This window comes from Cyanistes caeruleus, chromosome 33, assembly GCF_971803275.1.
Source record: "Cyanistes caeruleus chromosome 33, bCyaCae1.hap1.1, whole genome shotgun sequence".
NCBI lineage: Eukaryota > Metazoa > Chordata > Aves > Passeriformes > Paridae > Cyanistes > Cyanistes caeruleus.
The window spans coordinates 774,346-793,925 of NC_141734.1; the positions used below are offsets into that span (position 1 = coordinate 774,346).

General features: G+C 38.1%; 1 protein-coding gene across 1 annotated transcript in view; it reads left to right on the forward strand.

Annotated features, from left to right (window-relative positions):
- REC8 (REC8 meiotic recombination protein) overlaps positions 1-19,580 on the forward strand; it is a 47,387-nt gene that overhangs the window by 18,551 nt on the left and 9,256 nt on the right. Inside the window, exons 5-11 of the mRNA XM_086870672.1 lie at positions 6,498-6,591; positions 8,961-8,994; positions 10,993-11,072; positions 12,511-12,565; positions 14,993-15,048; positions 16,834-16,926; positions 19,070-19,136. Of these exons, the coding sequence (XP_086726798.1) occupies positions 6,498-6,591; positions 8,961-8,994; positions 10,993-11,072; positions 12,511-12,565; positions 14,993-15,048; positions 16,834-16,926; positions 19,070-19,136 (479 nt within the window). The remainder of the gene's footprint in view (positions 1-6,497; positions 6,592-8,960; positions 8,995-10,992; positions 11,073-12,510; positions 12,566-14,992; positions 15,049-16,833; positions 16,927-19,069; positions 19,137-19,580) is intronic.

Consider the following 19,580-nt stretch of genomic DNA (forward strand, 5'->3'; position numbering starts at 1 on the left):
CACAGAAAAATCAGAGAAAAATTGACAAAAAATCGCACAAAAATCGCCCAAAATTAACCCAAAAATTGCCAAAAAATCACCCAAAAATCACCAAAAAATCGCCCAAAAATGGCCCAAAAATCACCCAAAATTAACCCAAAAATGACCAAAAAATGGCCCAAAAATCACCCAAAAATCCCCCAAAAATCACCCAAATTCACCCCAAAAATCACCAAAAAATGGCCCAAAAATCACCCAAAAATCACCAAAAAATGGCCCAAAAATCCCCCAAAAATCACCCAAAATTAACCCAAAAATTGCCAAAAAATCACCAAAAATGGCCCAAAAATCACCCAAATTTAACCCAAAAATCACCAAAAAATGGCACAAAAATGGCACAAAAATCACCCAAAAATCACCAAAAAATGACCCAAAATCACCCAAAAATCACCCAAAAATTGCCAAAAAATGACCAAAAAATGGCCCAAAAATCACCCAAAATCAACCCAAAAATCACCCAAAAATAGCCAAACATTGCCAAAAAATCGCCCAAAAATCACCCAAAAATCATCAAAAAATCGCCCAAAAATCACCAAAAAATGGCCCAAAAATCACCTAAAAATTGCCCAAAAATCGCCCAAAAATGGCACAAAAAACCCCCAAAATTAACCCAAAAATGACCCAAAAATCATCCAAAAATGGCCCAAAAATCACCCAAAAAATGGCCCAAAAATCACCCAAATTCACCCCAAAAATCATCCAAAATCAGCCCAAAAATGGCCCAAAAATCCCCCAAAAATCACCCAAAATTAACCCAAAAATTGCCCAAAAATCGCCAAAAAATGGCCCAAAAATTGCCAAAAAATTGCCCAAAAATGGCACAAAAATCCCCCAAATTTAACCCAAAAATCACCAAAAAATGGCACAAAAATGGCACAAAAATCACCCAAAAATCACCAAAAAATGACCCAAAATCACCCAAAAATCACCCAAAAATTGCCAAAAAATGACCAAAAAACGGCCCAAAAATCACCCAAATTCACCCCAAAAATCACCAAAAAATGGCACAAAAATGGCACAAAAATCACCCAAAAATGGCACAAAAATCACCCAAATTTAACCCAAAAATCACCAAAAAATGGCACAAAATTGGCACAAAAATCACCCAAATTCACCCCAAAAATGGCCCAAAAATGGCCCAAAAATCAGCCAAAAATCACCCAAAAATGACCAAAAAATGGCCCAAAAATCACCCAAAATCAACCCAAAAATCACCAAAAAATGGCACAAAAATGGCACAAAAATCACCCAAATTCACCCCAAAAATCATCCAAAATCAGCCCAAAAATCACCCAAAATTAACCCAAAAATCACAAAAAAATTGCCAAAAAGTTGCCCAAAAATGGCACAAAAATCCCCCAAAATTTACCCAAAAATCCCCCAAATTTAACCCAAAAATCACCAAAAAATGGCCCAAAAATCACCAAAAAATCAACAAAAAATGGCCTCAAAAATCACCCAAAATTAACCCAAAAATTACCTAAAAATGACCCAAATTCACCCCAAAAATCACCCAAAAATGGCCTCAAAAACCACCCAAAATCAGCCCAAAAATCACCCAAATTCACCTCAAATTCACCCCAAAATTCAGCCAGAAACCACCCAAAATCGGCCCAAAAATGGCACAAAAATCCACAGAAAAATCAGAGAAAAATTGACAAAAAATCGCCCAAAAATGGCCCAAAAATCACCCAAAAATCACCCAAAAATCATCCAAAAATCACCCAAATTCACCCCAAAAATCACCCAAAAATCATCCAAAAATCACCCAAAAATTGCCAAAAAATCAGCCAAAAATGGCCCAAATTCACCCCAAAAATCATCCAAAAATCATCCAAAAATTGCCAAAAAATCGCCCAAAAATCACCCAAAATTAACCCAAAAATTGCCAAAAAATCACCAAAAATCACCAAAAAATCGCCCAAAAATGGCACAAAAATCCCCCAAAATTTACCCAAAAATGACCCAAAAATCATCCAAAAATGGCCCAAAAATCACCCAAATTCACCCCAAAAATCACCCAAAATCAGCCCAAAAATCACCCAAAAATCATCAAAAAATGGCCCAAAAATCCCCCAAAAATCACCCAAAATTAACCCAAAAATTGCCAAAAAATCACCAAAAAATGGCCCAAAAATCACCAAAAAATCGCCCAAAAATGGCCCAAAAATCACCCAAATTTAACCCAAAAATCACCAAAAAATGGCACAAAAATGGCACAAAAATCACCAAAAAATGACCCAAAATCACCCAAAAATCACCCAAAAATTGCCAAAAAATGACCAAAAAATGGCCCAAAAATCACCCAAAATCAACCCAAAAATCACCAAAAAATGGCACAAAAATGGCACAAAAATCACCCAAATTCACCCCAAAAATGGCCCAAAAATGGCCCAAAAATCAGCCAAAAATCAGCCAAAAATCACCCAAAAATGACCAAAAAATGGCCCAAAAATCACCCAAAATCAACCCAAAAATCACCAAAAAATGGCACAAAAATGGCACAAAAATCACCCAAATTCACCCCAAAAATCATCCAAAATCAGCCCAAAAATCACCCAAAATTAACCCAAAAATCACAAAAAAATTGCCAAAAAGTTGCCCAAAAATGGCACAAAAATCCCCCAAAATTTACCCAAAAATCCCCCAAATTTAACCCAAAAATCACCAAAAAATGGCCCAAAAATCACCAAAAAATCAACAAAAAATGGCCTCAAAAATCACCCAAAATTAACCCAAAAATTACCTAAAAATGACCCAAATTCACCCCAAAAATCACCCAAAAATGGCCTCAAAAACCACCCAAAATCAGCCCAAAAATCACCCAAATTCACCTCAAATTCACCCCAAAATTCAGCCAGAAACCACCCAAAATCGGCCCAAAAATGGCACAAAAATCCACAGAAAAATCAGAGAAAAATTGACAAAAAATCGCCCAAAAATCGCCCAAAAATCACCCAAAAATGGCACAAAAATCATCCAAAATCAGCCCAAAAATTGCCAAAAAATGGCCCAAAAATCACCCAAAAATCACCAAAAAATGGCCCAAAATGGGCCCAAAAATCACCCAAAATTCACCCAAAAATGACCCAAAAGTCATCCAAAAATGGCCCAAAAATCACCCAAAATTAACCCAAATTCACCCCAAAAATCACCGAAATTCACCCCAAAAATGGCCTCAAAAATCACCCCAAATCAGCCCAAAAATCACCAAAAAATGACCCAAATTCTCCCCAAAAATCAGCCAAAAATCATCCAAAAATTGCCAAAAATGACCCAAAAATCACCCAAAATCAGCCCAAAATGGGCCCAAAAATCACCCAAAATTAACCCAAAAATGAACAAAAAATGGCCCAAAAATCACCCAAAAATCCCCCAAAAATCACCCAAATTCACCCCAAAAATCACCAAAAAATGGCCCAAAAATCACCCAAAAATCACCCAAAATTAACCCAAAAATTGCCAAAAAATCACCAAAAAATCGCCCAAAAATGGCACAAAAATCACCCAAATTTAACCCAAAAATCACCAAAAAATGGCACAAAAATGGCACAAAAATCACCCAAAATTCACCCAAAAATGGCCCAAAAATGGCCCAAAAATGGCCCAAAAATGGCCCAAAAATCACCCAAATTTAACCCAAAAATTGCCAAAAAATCACCAAAAAATGGCCCAAAAATCACCCCAAAATTGCCAAAAATGGCACAAAAATCATCCAAATTTAACCCAAAAATCACCAAAAAATGGCCCAAAAATCACCCAAAAATCACCAAAAAATGGCACAAAAATGGCACAAAAATCACCCAAATTCACCCCAAAAATGGCCCAAAAATGGCCCAAAAATCACTCAAAATTAACCCAAAAATTACCTAAATATGACCCAAATTCACCCCAAAAATCAGCCAAAAATCAGCTAAAAATCACCCAAAAATGAACCAAAAATCACCGAAATTCACCCCAAAAATGGCCCAAAAATCACCCCAAAATCAGCCAAAAATGGCTCAAATTCACCCCAAAAATCACCCAAAATTCACCCAAAAATCACCCAAAAATTACCTAAAAATGACCCAAATTCACCCCAAAAATCATCCAAAATCAGCCCAAAAATTGCCAAAAAATGGCACAAAAATTGCTCAAAAATCACCCAAAATTAACTCAAAAATCACCAAAAAATGGCCCAAAAATCATCCAAAATCAGCCCAAAAATCACCTAAAAATGGCACAAAAATCACCCAAAATTAACCCAAAAATCACCAAAAAATTGCCAAAAAGTTGCCCAAAAATGGCACAAAAATCACCCAAAAATTGCCCAAAAAATGGCACAAAAATCACCCAAAATTCACCCAAAAATCACCAAAAAATCACCCAAAAATCAGCCAAAAATTGTCAAAAAATGGCACAAAAGTGGCCCAAAAATCACCCAAAATTAACCCAAAATTCACCCAAAAATGGCCAAAAAACCCCCCAAAAATCACCGAAAAATGACTCAAATTTACCCCAAAAATCACCCAAAATTTTATCCCAATTTTCCCCATTTTATCCCAATTTTTCCCCAATTTTTCTCAATTTTTCCCCAATTTTTCCCCAAATTTTTCCCCAATTTTTCCCCCATTTTTCCCCATTTTTCCCCAATTTTCCCCCATTTTTTCCCAAATTTTTTCCCATTTTTTCCCATTTTTTCCCCATTTTTTCCCCAATTTTTCCCCAATTTTTCCCCAATTTTTTCCCAATTTTTCCCCAATTTTTTCTCAATTTTCCACCAATTTTTCCCCATTTTTTCCCCAATTTTTTCCCCAATTTTTCCCCATTTTTCCCCATTTTTTCCCCAATTTTTCCCCATTTTTTCCCCAATTTTTTCCCCAATTTTCCCCAATTTTTTCCCTATTTTTCCCCCATTTTTTGAGGTTTTTTCCCCATTTTTTTCCCATTTTTTGATTTTTTTTCTCCAATTTTTCCCCCATTTTTTCCCCAATTTTCCCCAATTTTTCCCCATTTTTTCCCCTTTTTTCCCCAATTTTTCCCCATTTTTTCCCCATTTTTTCCCAATTTTTCCCCAATTTTTTTCCAATTTTTCCCCAATTTTATCCCAATTTTTCCCCCATTTTTCCCCAATTTTTCCCCAATTTTTCCCCAATTTTTCCCCAATTTTTCCCCAATTTTTCCCCAATTTTCCCCCAATTTTTCCCAATTTTTCCCCATTTTTTTCCCATTTTTTCCCCATTTTTTCCCCAATTTTTCCCCATTTTTTCCTGGTTTTTTCCCCAATTTTCCCCCAATTTTTCCCAATTTTTTCCCCATTTTTTCCCCAATTTTTCCCCAATTTTTTCCCAAATTTTCCCATTTTTTCCCCATTTTTCCCCATTTTTTCCCCAATTTTTCCCCAATTTTTCCCCAATTTTTCCCCAATTTTTCCCCAATTTTTCCCCAATTTTTCCCCAATTTTCCCCCAATTTTTCCCAATTTTTCCCCAATTTTTCCCCAATTTTCCCCAATTTTTCCCCAATTTTTCCCCAATTTTCCCCCAATTTTTCCCCATTTTTTCCCCAATTTTTCCCCATTTTTTCCCATTTTTTCCCCATTGTTTCCCCAATTTTTCCCCAATTTTTCCCCATTTTTTCCCCAATTTTCCCCAATTTTTCCCCATTTTTTCCCATTTTTTCCCCAATTTTTCCCCCATTTTTCCCTATTTTTTTCCCAAATTCCCCCCATTTTATTTTAATTTTTTCTCAATTTTTCCCCAATTTTTCCCCCATTTTTTCCCCATTTTTCCCCCATTTTTTCCCCCATTTTTTCCCATTTTCCCCCTTTCTCACCCCATTTTTCCAGGTCCCTGCTGCTCCCCGACTCCCGCTCTCTCATGGCTCAGCTTTTCCCCCAATTTCACCCCAATTTTTCCCCAATTTCACCCCAATTTTTCCCCAATTTTTCCCCAATTTTTCCCCAATTTTTTCCCCATTTTTTCCCCATTTTTCCCCATTTTTTCCCCAATTTTTTCCCCATTTTTCCCCCAATTTTCCCCCAATTTTCCCCAATTTTTCCCAAATTTTTCCCCAATTTTTCCCCATTTTTCCCCCAATTTTCCCCCATTTTTTCCCCATTTTTCCCCCCATTTTTTCCCAATTTCCCCTGTTTTTCCCCCATTTTTCCAGGTCCCTGCTGCTCCCCGATTCCCGCTCTCTCATGGCTCAGCTTTTACCCCAATTTCACCCCATTTTTTCCCCAATTTTTCCCCAATTTTTCCCCAATTTTTCCCCAATTTTACCCCAATTTTCCCCCAATTTTTCCCAATTTTTCCCCAATTTTACCCCAATTTTCCCCCAATTTTTCCCAATTTTTCCCCAATTTTCCCCCAATTTTTCCCAATTTTTCCCCATTTTTCCCCCAATTTTCCCCCATTTTTTCCCCATTTTTCCCCCCATTTTTTCCCAATTTCCCCTGTTTTTCCCCCATTTTTCCAGGTCCCTGCTGCTCCCTGATTCCCGCTCTCTCATGGCTCAGCTCGAGGAGGCTCCGGATCCGTTTTTCGGGGTCATGGGGGTGGAGCTGCCCCAGGTGAGTCCCAAAACTCCCCAAAATCCCCAAAATCAGCCCAAAATTACCCAAATCCCACCATTCCCAACACCCCCAAAAACAACAAAAATTATCCCAAATTTTACCCAAATTTTTTCCCATTTTTTTCCCATTTTTTCCCAAATTTTTCCCAAATTTTTCCCAATTTTTTCTCAATTTTTGCCCAAATTTTTCCCAAATTTTTCCCAAATTTTTTCCCATTTTTCCCCATTTTTCACAAATTTTTCCCCATTTTTTCCTCAATTTTTCCCCATTTTTTCCCCATTTTTTCCCCAATTTTTCCCCAATTTTTTCCCAATTTTTTCTCAATTTTTTCCCAAATTTTTCCCCAATTTTTCCCCAATTTTCCCCATTTTTTCCCCATTTTTCCCCCATTTTTTGAGGTTTTTTCCCCATTTTTTCCCCAATTTTTTCCCCAATTTTTTCCCCATTTTTTCCCCCATTTTTCCCCAATTTTTTCCCCAATTTTTCCCCATTTTTCCCCATTTTTCCCCCCATTTTTTCCCAATTTCCCCCTTTCTCACCCCATTTTTCCAGCTCCCTGCTGCTTCCCCGATTCCCGCTCTCTCATGGCTCAGCTTTTACCCCAATTTTTCCCCAATTTTCCCCCAATTTTTCCCCAATTTTCCCCAATTTTTCCCCAATTTTCCCCCAATTTTTCCCCATTTTTCCCCAATTTTTCCCCAATTTTTCCCCAATTTTCCCCAATTTTTTCCCCATTTTTCCCCCATTTTTTGAGTTTTTTTCTCCAATTTTTCCCCATTTTTTCCCCAATTTTTCCCCATTTTTTCTCCATTTTTTCCCAAATTTTTCCCAAATTTTTCCCAAATTTTTTCCCATTTTTCCCCATTTTTCACAAATTTTTCCCCATTTTTTCCCAATTTTTCCCCCATTTTTTCTCAATTTTTCCCCATTTTTTCCCCATTTTTTCCCCATTTTTTCCCCATTTTTTCCCCATTTTTTCCCAATTTTTCCCAATTTTTTCCCAATTTTTTCCCATTTTTTCCCAAATTTTTCCCCATTTTTTCCTCAATTTTTTCCCATTTCTCCTCAATTTTTTCCAATTTTTTCCCAATTTTTCCCCATTTTTTTCCCCATTTTTTTCCTCAATTTTTTCTCAATTTTCTCAATTTTTTCCCCATTTTTCCAAATTTTTTCCCCATTTTTTCTCAATTTTTCCTCAATTTTTTCCCAAATTTTTCCAAATTTTTCCCCATTTTTCCTCAATTTTTTCCCAATTTCCTCAATTTTTTAACCATTTTTTCCCAATTTTTTCTCAATTTTTTTGCCAATTTTTTCCCATTTTTTCCCGATTTTCCTAATTTTTTTCTCAAATTTTTCTCCATTTTTCACATTTTTTTCACAGTTTTTTTCCTAAATTTTTCCCCATTTTTTCCTCAATTTTTCCCCATTTTTTCCTCTATTTTTTCCAATTTTTTCCAATTTTTTCCCAATTTTTTTCCCCAATTTTTTCCCAAATTTTTCCCAAATTTTCCTCAATTTTTTCCCAATTTTTTCCCATTTTATCCCCATTTTTTCCCAATTTTTTCCCAAATTTTTCCCAAATTTTTCCCAAATTTTTCTCCATTTTACACATTTTTTTACCAAATTTTTTCCCAATTTTTTCTCCATTTTTTCCCCATTTTTTAATGCCTTTTTCCCAAATTTTCCCAAAATTTTCCCTCAATTTTTTCCCAATTTTTTCTCTTTTTTCCCCCATTTTTTCCTCCTTTTTCCCAATTTTTATTCCCATTTTTTTCCCATTTTCCCAAAGTTTTCCCCAATTTTTTCCTAATTTTTTTCCTGATTTTTCCCCATTTTTTTCTCTTTATTTTTCCCATTTTTTTTCTGTTTTTTCCCAAATTTTTCTCAAATTTTTTCCCATTTTTTCCCCAATTTTTTCCCATTTTTCCTCCATTTTTTCCCAATTTTTTTCCTGATTTTTCCCATTTTTTCCCAATTTTTGTTCCCATTTTTCCCAAATTTTTCCCAAATTTTTCCTCAAATTTTCCCATTTTTTCCCCAATTTTTTCCCAATTTTTTTAATTTTTCACGATTTTTCCCCAATTTTTTCCTCAATTTTCATCCCAAAATTCCCAAAATTTCCCCAAAATTCCCAAATCTCCCCCAAAATTCCCAAATTTCTCCCAAAATTCCCAATTTTTCCCCCAAAATTCCCAAATTTTTCCCCAAAAATTCCCAAAATTTCCCCCAAAATTCCCAAATTTCCCCAAAATTCCCAAAATTTCCTCCAAAATTCCCAAATTTCCCCCAAAATTCCCAATTTTCCCCCAAATTTCCGTTTTTTCACCGGAATTTTCCCGTTTTTCCCGGTTTTTGCCCCGTTCCAGGTCCAGGAGCTGCTGCCCCCGGAGGAGCCCCCAGGTCTGACCCCAAAAATTCCCAAAATTCCCAAAATTCCTCCCAAAATTCCCAAAATTCCCAAAATTCCACCCAAAAATTCCCAAAATTCCCAAAATTCCACCCAAAATTCCCAAAATTCCACCCAAAAATTCCCAAAATTCCCAAAATTCCACCCAAAATTCCCAAAATTCCACCCAAAAATTCCCAAAATTCCACCCAAAATTCCACCCAAAATTCCCAAAATTTTACCCAAAAATTCCCAAAATTCCAAAAATTCCACCCAAAAATTCCCAAAATTCCCAAAATTCCAAATTTCCCCCCAAAATTCCCCAAAAAATCCCCAAAAAAACCCCAAAAATTCCCAAAATTCCACCCAAAATTCCCAAAAAAATCCCCCCAAAAAATTCCCAAAAATGCCCAAAAATTCCCCAAAAAAATTCCCAAAAAAATCCCAAAAAATTCCCCAAAATTCCCCCAAAATTCCCTGAAAATTCCCAAAAATCCCCAAAATTTCCCCAAAAAAATCCACAAAAAAATAAAAAAAATTCCCCAAAAAATCCCCAAAAAATCCTGAAAAAATACCAAAAATTCCCCCAAAAATCCCCCAAAAATTCCCAAAAATTACCAAAAAATTCCCAGAAATTCCCAAAAAATTCCAAAAAAATTCCCAAAAAAATCCCCAAAAAATCGAACTAAAATCCCCAAAAAATTCCCATAAATTCTCCAAAAATCCCCAAAAAAATCCCAAAAATTCCACCAAAAATTCCTCAAAAAATAAAAAAAAAATTCCCCCAAAAATCCCAAAAAAATTCCCAAAAAATTCCCAAAAAATTCCCAAAAATTCCCCAAAAATTCCCCAAAAATCCCAAAAAATTCCCAAAAAAATCCTCAAAAAATACCAAAAAATTCCCCAAAAAATCCCCAAAATTCCCCTAAAAATTCCCAAAAAAATCCTCAAAAATTCCCAAAAAAATCCCAAAAAATCCCCCAAATTATCCACCCCAAAATCCAAAAAAATCCCAACAATTCCCAAAAATCCCCAAAAAATCCCCAAAAATCCCAAAAAAATCCAAAAAAATTCCCAAAAAATCCCCAAAAATCCCCCAAAAAATCCCCCAAAAAATCCTCAAAAAATCCCCAAAAATCCCAAAAAATCCCCAAAAATTCCCCAAAATTCCCCCAAAAAACCCCAAAAAATCCCCCAAAATCCCAAAAAATCCCCAAAAAATCCCAAAAAAATCCCCAAAAATTCCCCAAAAAATCCCCAAAAATTCCCCAAAAAATCCCAAAAATTCCCCAAAAAATCCCCCAAAAATACCCAAAATTCCCCAAAAAATCCCCAAAAATTCCCAAAAAAATCCCCAAAAATTCCCCAAAAAATCCCAAAAAATTCCCAAAAAAATCCCCAAAAATCCCCAAAAAATCCCCAAAAATTCCCCAAAAAATTCCCAAAAATTCCCCAAAAAATCCCCAAAAAATCCCCAAAAAATCCTCCAAAAATCCCCAAAAATCCAAAAAAAATCCCCAAAAATTCCCCAAAAAATCCCCCAAAAATTCCCAAAAAATCCCCAAAAAAATCCCAAAAAATCCCCAAAAAATCCCCAAAAAATTCCCAAAAATTCCCCAAAAATTCCCCAAAAAATCCCCAAAAAATCCCAAAAAAATCCCCAAAAATCCCAAAAAAATCCCCAAATCCCAAAAAATTCCCAAAAAATTCCAAAAAAACTCCCAAAAAAATCTCCAAAAATCCCCAAAAAATCCCCAAAAAATCCCCAAAATTCCCCCAAAAATTCCCCAAAAAATCCCCAAAAAATCCCAAAAAATCCCCAAAAATTCCTCAAAAAATCCCAAAAAAATCCCAAAAAAATTCCCCAAAAAATCCCCAAAAAATCCCAAAAAATCCCCAAAAAAATCCCAAAAAAATCCCAAAAAATCCCAAAAATTCCCCAAAATTCCCCAAATTCTCCCCAAATCCCTGGAACTCTCCTGGAATTCCGGAACGTTCCGGAACGTTCCCAGAGGTGCCGCTGGTGGCGTCTCCGGAGTCGATCACGCTGAGGGAGCCGGAGCCGCCCCTCCCCCCCCCGGAGCCGCCCGAGGTGAGAGAGAAAATTCTGGAATTTTTGGGGGAATTTTGGGGGAATTTTGGGGATTTTTTTGGGATTTTTTGGGGATTTTTTTGGGAATTTTTTGGGGAATTTTTGGGGATTTTTTGGGGTTTTTTTGGGATTTTTTTGGGAATTTTTGGGGATTTTTTTGGGAATTTTTGGGGATTTTTGGAGAATTTTTTGGGATTTTTTTGGGATTTTTTGGGGTTTTTTTAGGAATTTTTTTGGAATTTTTTGGGAATTTTTGGGGATTTTTGGGGATTTTTTTGGGAATTTTTGGGGAATTTTTTTGGGATTTTTTTAGGAATTTTTTGGGATTTTTTGGGGGTTTTTTTTTGGATTTTTTTGGGGATTTTTTGAGGATTTTTTTTATTTTTTGAGGAATTTTGGGGATTTTTTGGGATTTTTTTGGGGATTTTTTGGGATTTTTTTGAGATTTTTTGGGAATTTTTGGGGATTTTCTGGGGCATTTTTTGGGATTTTTTTGGGATGTTTTTGGGAATTTTGGGGGATTTTCTCTGGAATTTTTGGGGAAATTTTGGGGATTTTTTTTGGAATTTTGGGGATTTTTTTGGGGAATTTTAGGGGAATTTTTTGGGAATTTTTTTGGACTTTTTTGGGAATTTTTTGGGATTGTTGGGGATTTTTAGGGGATTTTTTTTGGATTTTTTTGGAATTTTTGGGATTTTTTTGGAAGTATTTGGGGATTTTTTTTGGGAATTTTCTGGGAATTTTTGGGTATTTTTGGGGAATTATTTTGGAATTTTTTGGGGAATTTTTGGGGATTTTTTGGGGGAATTTTCATGGAATTTCCTGGGAATTTTTGGGGGAATTTTTTTTGGATTTTCTGGGAATTTTTTGGATTCTCTGGGAATTTTTTTGGGGAATTTTTGGGGATTTTTTTGGGATTTTTTTAGGATTTTTTTGGGAATTTTTGGGGATTTTCTGGGGAATTTTTGGGGAATTTATTGGGGATTTCTTTAGGATTTTTTTGGGATTTTCTTGGAATTTTTTGGGAAATTTTTTGGGGTTTTTTTAGGAATTTTGGGGGAATTTTTTCTGGAATTTTTGGGGAATATTTTTTGGATTTTTTGGGGATTTTTGGGGAACTTTTTTGGGATTTTTTTTGATCTTTTAGGAATTTTTAGGGAATTTTTTGGGATTTTTTGGGGGGAATTTTTGGGGAATTTTATTGGGAATTATTTTGGAATTTTTTGGGGATTTTTTGGGATTTTTTTGGAATTTTGGGGGAATTTTTGAGGGAATTTTTTTGGGATTTTTTTTAATTTTTTGGGAATTTTTTTGGAATTTTTGGGAATTTTTTTGGGAATTTTTTCGGGATTTTCTGGGAATTTTTTTAGGGAATAATTTGCATTTTTCCCATCCCATTTTGGGTGAATTTTGAGCATTTTTGGTTCATTTTGGGCAGGAGGAGCTGCCCGAGGTGACCCCGAGGGAGCTGCAGCTGCTGCTGGAGGCCGAAGGTAACGGGAATTCCAGGGGAAATTCGGGAATTCCAGGGGAAATTCGGGAATTCTGGGAATTCTGGGAAATTTTGGGAAATTCTGGGAATTTTTGGGAATTTTTTGGGAATTTTTTGGGAATTTTTGTGAATTTTTGTGGCTTTTTTGAGCTTTTTTTAGGGGATTTTGGGTGAATTTTGGGGGAAAATTTCGGGAATTTTGGAACATTTTGGGATTTTTTTTGGAACTTTGAATTTTGGGAATTTTTGGGAATTTTTTGGGATTTTTTTGCATTTTTTTTCGATTTTTTTTCGATTTTTTTTGGATTTTTTTTTTGGATTTTTTTTTATTTTTCTGCAATTTTTTCCCTTTTTTTGCGTTTTTTTGTCGATTTTTTGTCCAATTTGGGGAAATTTGGGGAATTTGGGAATTCTGGGAATTTTTGGAATTTTTTGGAAATTTTTTGGATTTTTTTGGGGAATTTTTTTGGGATTTTTTTGGATTTTTTTTCGATTTTTTTTAGCATTTTTTGGGATTTTTTCCCTCCTTTTTTGCAATTTTTTTATGAGCTTTTGTCGAATTTGGGGGAATTTGGGAAATTTGGGAATTTTCAGAATTTTTGGGAATTTTTTGGGATTTATTTTTTGATTTTTTAGATTTTTTTTAGAATTTTTTCGAATTTTTTTTTATTTTTTGGGGATTTTTTTGGAATTTTTTTTCCCCTTTTTTGAGAGTTTTTGTCAAATTTTTGTTGAGTTTGGGAGAATTTGGGAAATTTGGGAATTCTGGGAAATTTTGGGGAATTTTTGGCATTTTTTGGAATTTTTTGGGATTTTTTGGGGGAATTTTTTTTGATTTTTTTTCGATTTTTTTGCATTTTTTGGGATTTTTTCCCCCTTTTTTGTAATTTTTTTTTTATGAGTTTTTGTCAAATTTTGGGAAATTTGGGAATTTTGGGAATTTTTGGGAATTTTTGGGGATTTTTCTGGATTTTTTTTGGATTTTTTTAGAATTTTTTGGGGCTTTTTTCAGCCTTTTTTTTGGGGATTTTTGGGTGAATTTTCGGTGAAAATTTCGGGAATTTTGGAACATTTGGGGAATTTTTGGGGAATTTTGGAATTTTGGGATTTTTAGGGAATTTTTGGGAATTTTTTGGATTTTTTGTGATTTTTTTGGGATTTTTTCTGGATTTGTTTTGGATTTTTTTTAGAATTTTTTGGGGTTTTTTTGAGCCTTTTTTTTATTTTGGGTGAATTTTTTGGGGAAAATTTTGGGAATTTTGGAACATTTTGGGATTTTTTGGGGAACTTTGGAATTTTGGAATTTTGGGGAATTTTTTGGGAATTTTTTGAGATTTTTCTTGGAATTTTTTGGGTTTTTTTGTGAATTTTTTTGGCTTTTTTAAGCATTTTTTGGGGACTTTTTGTGACTTTTTGGGGAAAATTTTGGGAATTTTGTTATTTTGGGATTTTTTGTGAATTTTTGTGAATTTTTGGGAATTTTTTGTGAATTTTTTGGGAAATTTTTTGGGATTTTTTTTAAATTTTTTTGTGAATTTTTGGGGCTTTTTTGAGCCTTTTTTTTGTATTTTTTTTGAATTTTTGGGGAGAATTTCGGGAATTTTGGAACATTTTGGGATTTTTGGGGATTTTGGGGATTTTTGAGCCTTTTTTTGGGAATTTTTGGGCATTTTGGGATTTTTTGGGAATTTTTGGGAATTTTTTGGGATTTTTTGGGATTTTTTTGGGGAATTTTGGGTAAATTTTTGGTGAAAATTTTGGGAATTTTGGAACATTTTGGGATTTTTTTGAGAATTTTTGAATTTTTGGGAATTTTTGGGAATTTTTGGGATTTTTTTGGAATTTTTTGTGAATTTTTGGGGATTTTTTGGGATTTTTTTGGGTGTTTTTGGGTGAATTTTGGGCGATTTTGGGTCAATTTTTGGTGATTTTGGTGAATTTTGGGTGAATTTTGGTGATTTTGGGTGATTTTGGGTGAATTTTGGGTGAATTTTGGGTGATTTTGGGTGATTTTGGGTGATTTTGGGTGGATTTTGGGTGAATTTTGGGTGATTTTGGTGAATTTTGGGTGATTTTGGGTGATTTTTGGTGAATTTTGGGTGATTTTGGGTGATTTTGGGTGATTTTGGTGAATTTTGGGTGATTTTGGGTGATTTTGGCTGATTTTGGGTGATTTTGGGTGAATTTTGGGTGATTTTGGGTGATTTTTGGTGAATTTTGGGTGATTTTGGGTGAATTTTGGGTGATTTTGGTGAATTTTGGGTGATTTTGGGTGAATTTTGGGTGAATTTTGGGTGAATTTTGGCTGATTTTGGGTGATTTTGGGTGATTTTGGGGTGATTTTGGGTGTTTTTGGGTGATTTTGGGTGATTTTGGGTGATTTTGGGTGAATTTTGGGTGTTTTTGGTGATTTTTTGTCTCTCTCCAGAGGAGGCCCCGGAGCTGGAGCTGCCCCTCCCCCCACGTGAGGAAATCGGGGAAAATTCCCCAAAATTCGGGAAAATTGGGGAAAAAATTGGGAATTTTGGGAAAATTGGGTCAAAAAATGGGAATTTTGGGGGGAAAATTTGGAATTTTGGGGTAAAATTTGGAGATTTTTTGATAAAATTCGGGAATTTTGGGAAAAACTGTGAAAAGAATTGGGAATTTTGGGATGTTTGGGTGGAAATTTGGGGCAAAAAAGGGAAATTTTGGGGAAAAAATTGGAATTTTGGGGGAATTTGGGGGAAAAATTTGGGAAATTTGGGGATTTTTGATGAAATTTGAGGATTTTGGAGCAAAAAATGGGAATTTTGGGTGGAAACTTGGGAAAAATTTTGGGAATTTTGGGGAAAATTGGGGATTTTTGATAAAATTTGGGAATTTTCTGGGAATTTTGGGGCAAATTTGGGGAATTTTGGGGAAAAATTGGGAATTTGGGGAAAAATTTGGGAATTTTGGGGAAAATGGGAATTTTGGATGGAAATTTTGGGGGAAATTTGGGGGTTTTTGATAAAATTTGGGAATTTGGGGGAATTTTGGGTGGAAATTTTGGATATTTTGGTAAAATTTGGGGCTTTTTTGATGAAATTTGGGAATTTTGGGGAATTTTGGTAAAAATTTGGGAATTTTGGGGCAAATTTTGGGGATTTTGGGGGAAAATTTGGGAAAAATTTTGGGAATTTGGGGAAAATTTTGGATTTTGGGGGGAAAACTTGGGAATTTTGGGGGAAATTTTGGGAGTTTTGGGAAAATTTGGGTATTTTTGTTTAAAATTTGGGAATTTTGGGAGAATTTTTAAGATTTTTGGTAAAATTTGGGAATTTTGGGGCAAATTTTGGGAATTTTTTTGGAAAATTGGGGAATTTATTGATAAAATTAGCGAAGTTTGGGGAATTTTGGGAATTTTGGGGGAAAAATTCGGGAATTTTGGGGGAATTCTGCAATTTTTGGATGAAATTTGCGAATTTTGGTGAAATTTTGGGGAAAATTTGGGAATTTGGGTGGAAAAACTTGGGAATTTTGGGATATTTTGGTAAAATTGGGGAATTTTGGGTGGAAATTTGGGGAATTTTGGGAAAAAATTGGGAATTTTGGGAAAATTTGGGAAAAATTTTGGGAATTTTGGGGAAAAAATTGGGAATTTGGGGAAAATTTTGGATTTTGGGGGGAAAACTTGGGAATTTTGGGTGGAAATTTTGGGGGAAATTTGGGGTTTTTTGATAAAATTGGGGAATTTTGGGTGGAAATTCGGGAATTTTGGGAGAATTTTTGGGATTTTTGATGAAAATTGGGAATTTTGGGGGGAAATCTTGGGAATTTTTGCTTAAAATTGGGGAATTTTGGGGAAAAACTTGGGAATTTCGGGGAATTTTGGTAAAATTTGGGGAATTTTGGGGCAAATTCTGGGAATTTGGGTGAAAATTCGGGATTTTTTTTTATAAAATTGGGGAATTTTGGGAATTTTTTGTGGAAATTTGGGATTTTTTGGGGCAAATTTTGGGGGAAAATTTGGGAATTTGGGGGAAAATTTGGGAATTTTGGGGGGAAAATTCGGGAATTTTGGGGAATTTTGGTAAAAATTGGAAATTTTTGGGGCAAATTTGGGAATTTTTTGATAAAGTTTGGGGATTTTGGGTGGAAATTTTGGGAATTTCGGCTGAAAAATTCCCGTTTTTTTTTTTTTTTTGTCTCCCCTCCCCCCCCTTTTTCCCAGGCCCCGCCCCCCCTTTGGCTCCGCCCCTCCCCCCCCTCCCCGCCCCTCCCCCTCCCCCCCCCAGGCCCCTCCCCGGCCCCTCCCCCCCCTGGGACCCCCAGACCCAAATCCCGGCCGGGAAAATCCGGGAGCGGATCCGGGAGATCGGAGCCGGGAGCCGGGAGAGGGTGAGGGAACTTCCGGGAACGGCCGGAAATGACGGGAACAACTTCCGGGAACGGCCGGAAGTGACGGGATACAACTTCCGGAAACAACTTCCGGGAATGACCGGAACTTCCGGGAATGACCGGAACTTCCGGGAACTGCCGGGGGGTTCGGGGAACTTCCGGAAACGGCCGGAAATTATGGGAACAACTTCCGGAAACAACTTCCGGGAATGACGGGAACTTCCGGAAACAACTTCCGGGAATGACCGGAACTTCCGGGAATGACCGGAACTTCCGGAAACTACCGGAAACTTCCGGAAACTGCCGGGGGGTCCGGGGAACTTCCGGAAACAACTTCCGGGAATGACGGGAACTTCTGGGGCGGGGGTCTGGAAACTTCCGGGAATGACGGGGGGTTCTGGAAACTGCCGGGAACTTCCGGGAACTTCCGGAAACTGCCGGGGGATTCTGGGAACTTCCGGAGGGGTTCTGGAAACTTCCGGGAATGCCGGGGGGGATCCGGGGGGGGTCTGGAAACTTCCGGGGGGGTCTGGAAACTTCCGGGGGGTTCCGGGAATTTCCTGCCCCATAGATCCAGCTCTGCCCCATAGATCTGAGCTCTGCCCCATAGATCTGAGCTCTGCCCCATAGATCTGAGCTCTGCCCCATAGATCCTGCATTCCTGCCCCATAGATCCCAAATCCTGCCCCATAGATTTGGTTCTGCCCCATAGATCTGATCCTACCCCGTAGATTTGGGTTTGCCCCATAGGTCCCAGTTCCTGCCCCACAGATCCTGATCCTGCCCCATAGATCCCAAGTTTCTGCCCCATAGATTTGGGGTTGCCCCATAGATCCTGAATTTCTGCCCCATAGATCCCATCTCTGCCCCATAGATCTCAATTCTGCCCCATAGATTTGCACTCTGCCCCATAGATCCTGAATTCCTGCCCCATTGATCCTAATCCTGCCCCATAGATTTGAACTCTGCTCCATAGATTGAGGTTTTGCCCCGTAGATCCTGAATTCCTGCCCCATAGATTTGATTCTGCCTCATAGATCTGAACTCTGCCCCATAGATTTGGTTTTGCCCCATAGGTCCCAATTCCTGCCCCATGGATCTGAGTTCTGCCCCATAGATCGTGACCCAGAGAAACCAAATCCTGCCCCATAGATCTGGTTCTGTCCTATAGATCCGAACTGTGCCCCATAGATCCTGAATCCCTGTCCCACAGATCTGACCGTGCCCCATAGATCCCAAATTGCTGCCCCATAGATTCAGTCCTGCCCCATAGATCTGAGTTTCTGCCCCATAGATTTGAACTCTGCCCCATGGATTCAGCTCTGCCCCATAGATTCAGTTTCACTCCATAGACCCTGAATCCTGCCCCATAGATCCCATCTCTGCCCCATAGATTTGAGCTCTGCCCCATAGATTCAGTTCCTGCCCCATGGATCTGATCCTGCCCCAGAGATCCGGTTCTGACCCATAGATCCTGAATTCCTGCCCCATAGATCCGGCTTTGCCCTATAGATCTCATCCCCCATAGATCCAAACTCTGCCCCATAGATCTGATCCTGCCCCATAGATCCAGCTCTGCCCTATAGATCTGAATTCTGCCCCATAGATTTGCACTCTGCCCCATAGATCTTGAATTCCTGCCCCATAGATTCCCAATTCTGCCCCATAGATTCGGTTTTGCCCCGTTGATCCTGATCCTGCCCCATAGATCTGATCCTGCCCCACAGATCCTGATTCTGCCCCATGGATTTGGGTTCTGCCCCATAGATTTGATCCTGCCCCATAGATCAGAGTTCTGCCCCATAGATTCAGTTTTGCCCCATAGATTCAGTTTTGCCCCATAGATCCTGTCCCTGCCCCATAGATCCTGAATTCCTGCCCCATAGATTTAGGTTTGCCCCATTGGTCCCAATTCCTGCCCCATAGATCCTGGTTCTGCCCCATAGATCCTGATCCTGCCCCATAGATCCCAAATTCCTGCCCCATAGATCTCATCCTTGCCCCATAGATCCCAGGCCTGCCCCATAGATCCAGCTCTGCCCCATAGATCTGATCCTGCCCCATAGATCCAGCTGTGCCCCATAGATCCTGTTCTGCCCCATAGATCTGAGCTCTGCCCCATAGATTTGTTTCTGCCCCACAGGAGCCGGTGCCTCTGCCCCACACCCTGCGCCGGACCCCGAACGAGCTGCTGGGGACGCCCTGTCACCGTGAGAGCCCCACGGGTCCCCAATCCTGCCCCATAGATCGGGGGCTGCCCCATAGATCCTGAAATCCCGCCCCACACATTCCTGCCCCACACGTGCCTCAGTTTCCCTCCCAGCCCCACAGATCCTGCCCTACAGATCCTGCCCCATAGGTGCCTCAGTTTCCCTCCCAGCCCCACACATTCCTTGTCCCATAGATCCTGCCCCATAGATCCTGCCCCACACATCCCCTGCCCCACACGTGCCTCAGTTTCCCTTCCAGCCCCACACATTCCCGGCCCCACAGGTGCCTCAGTTTCCCTTCCAGCCCCACACATTCCCGGCCCCATACGTGCCTCAGTTTACCCCCAGCCTCACACGTGCCTCAGTTTCCTTTTCTGCCCGATAGATCCCAGCCCCTCACGTGCCTCAGTTCCCCCCATTCCCACATGTGCCTCAGTTTCCCCC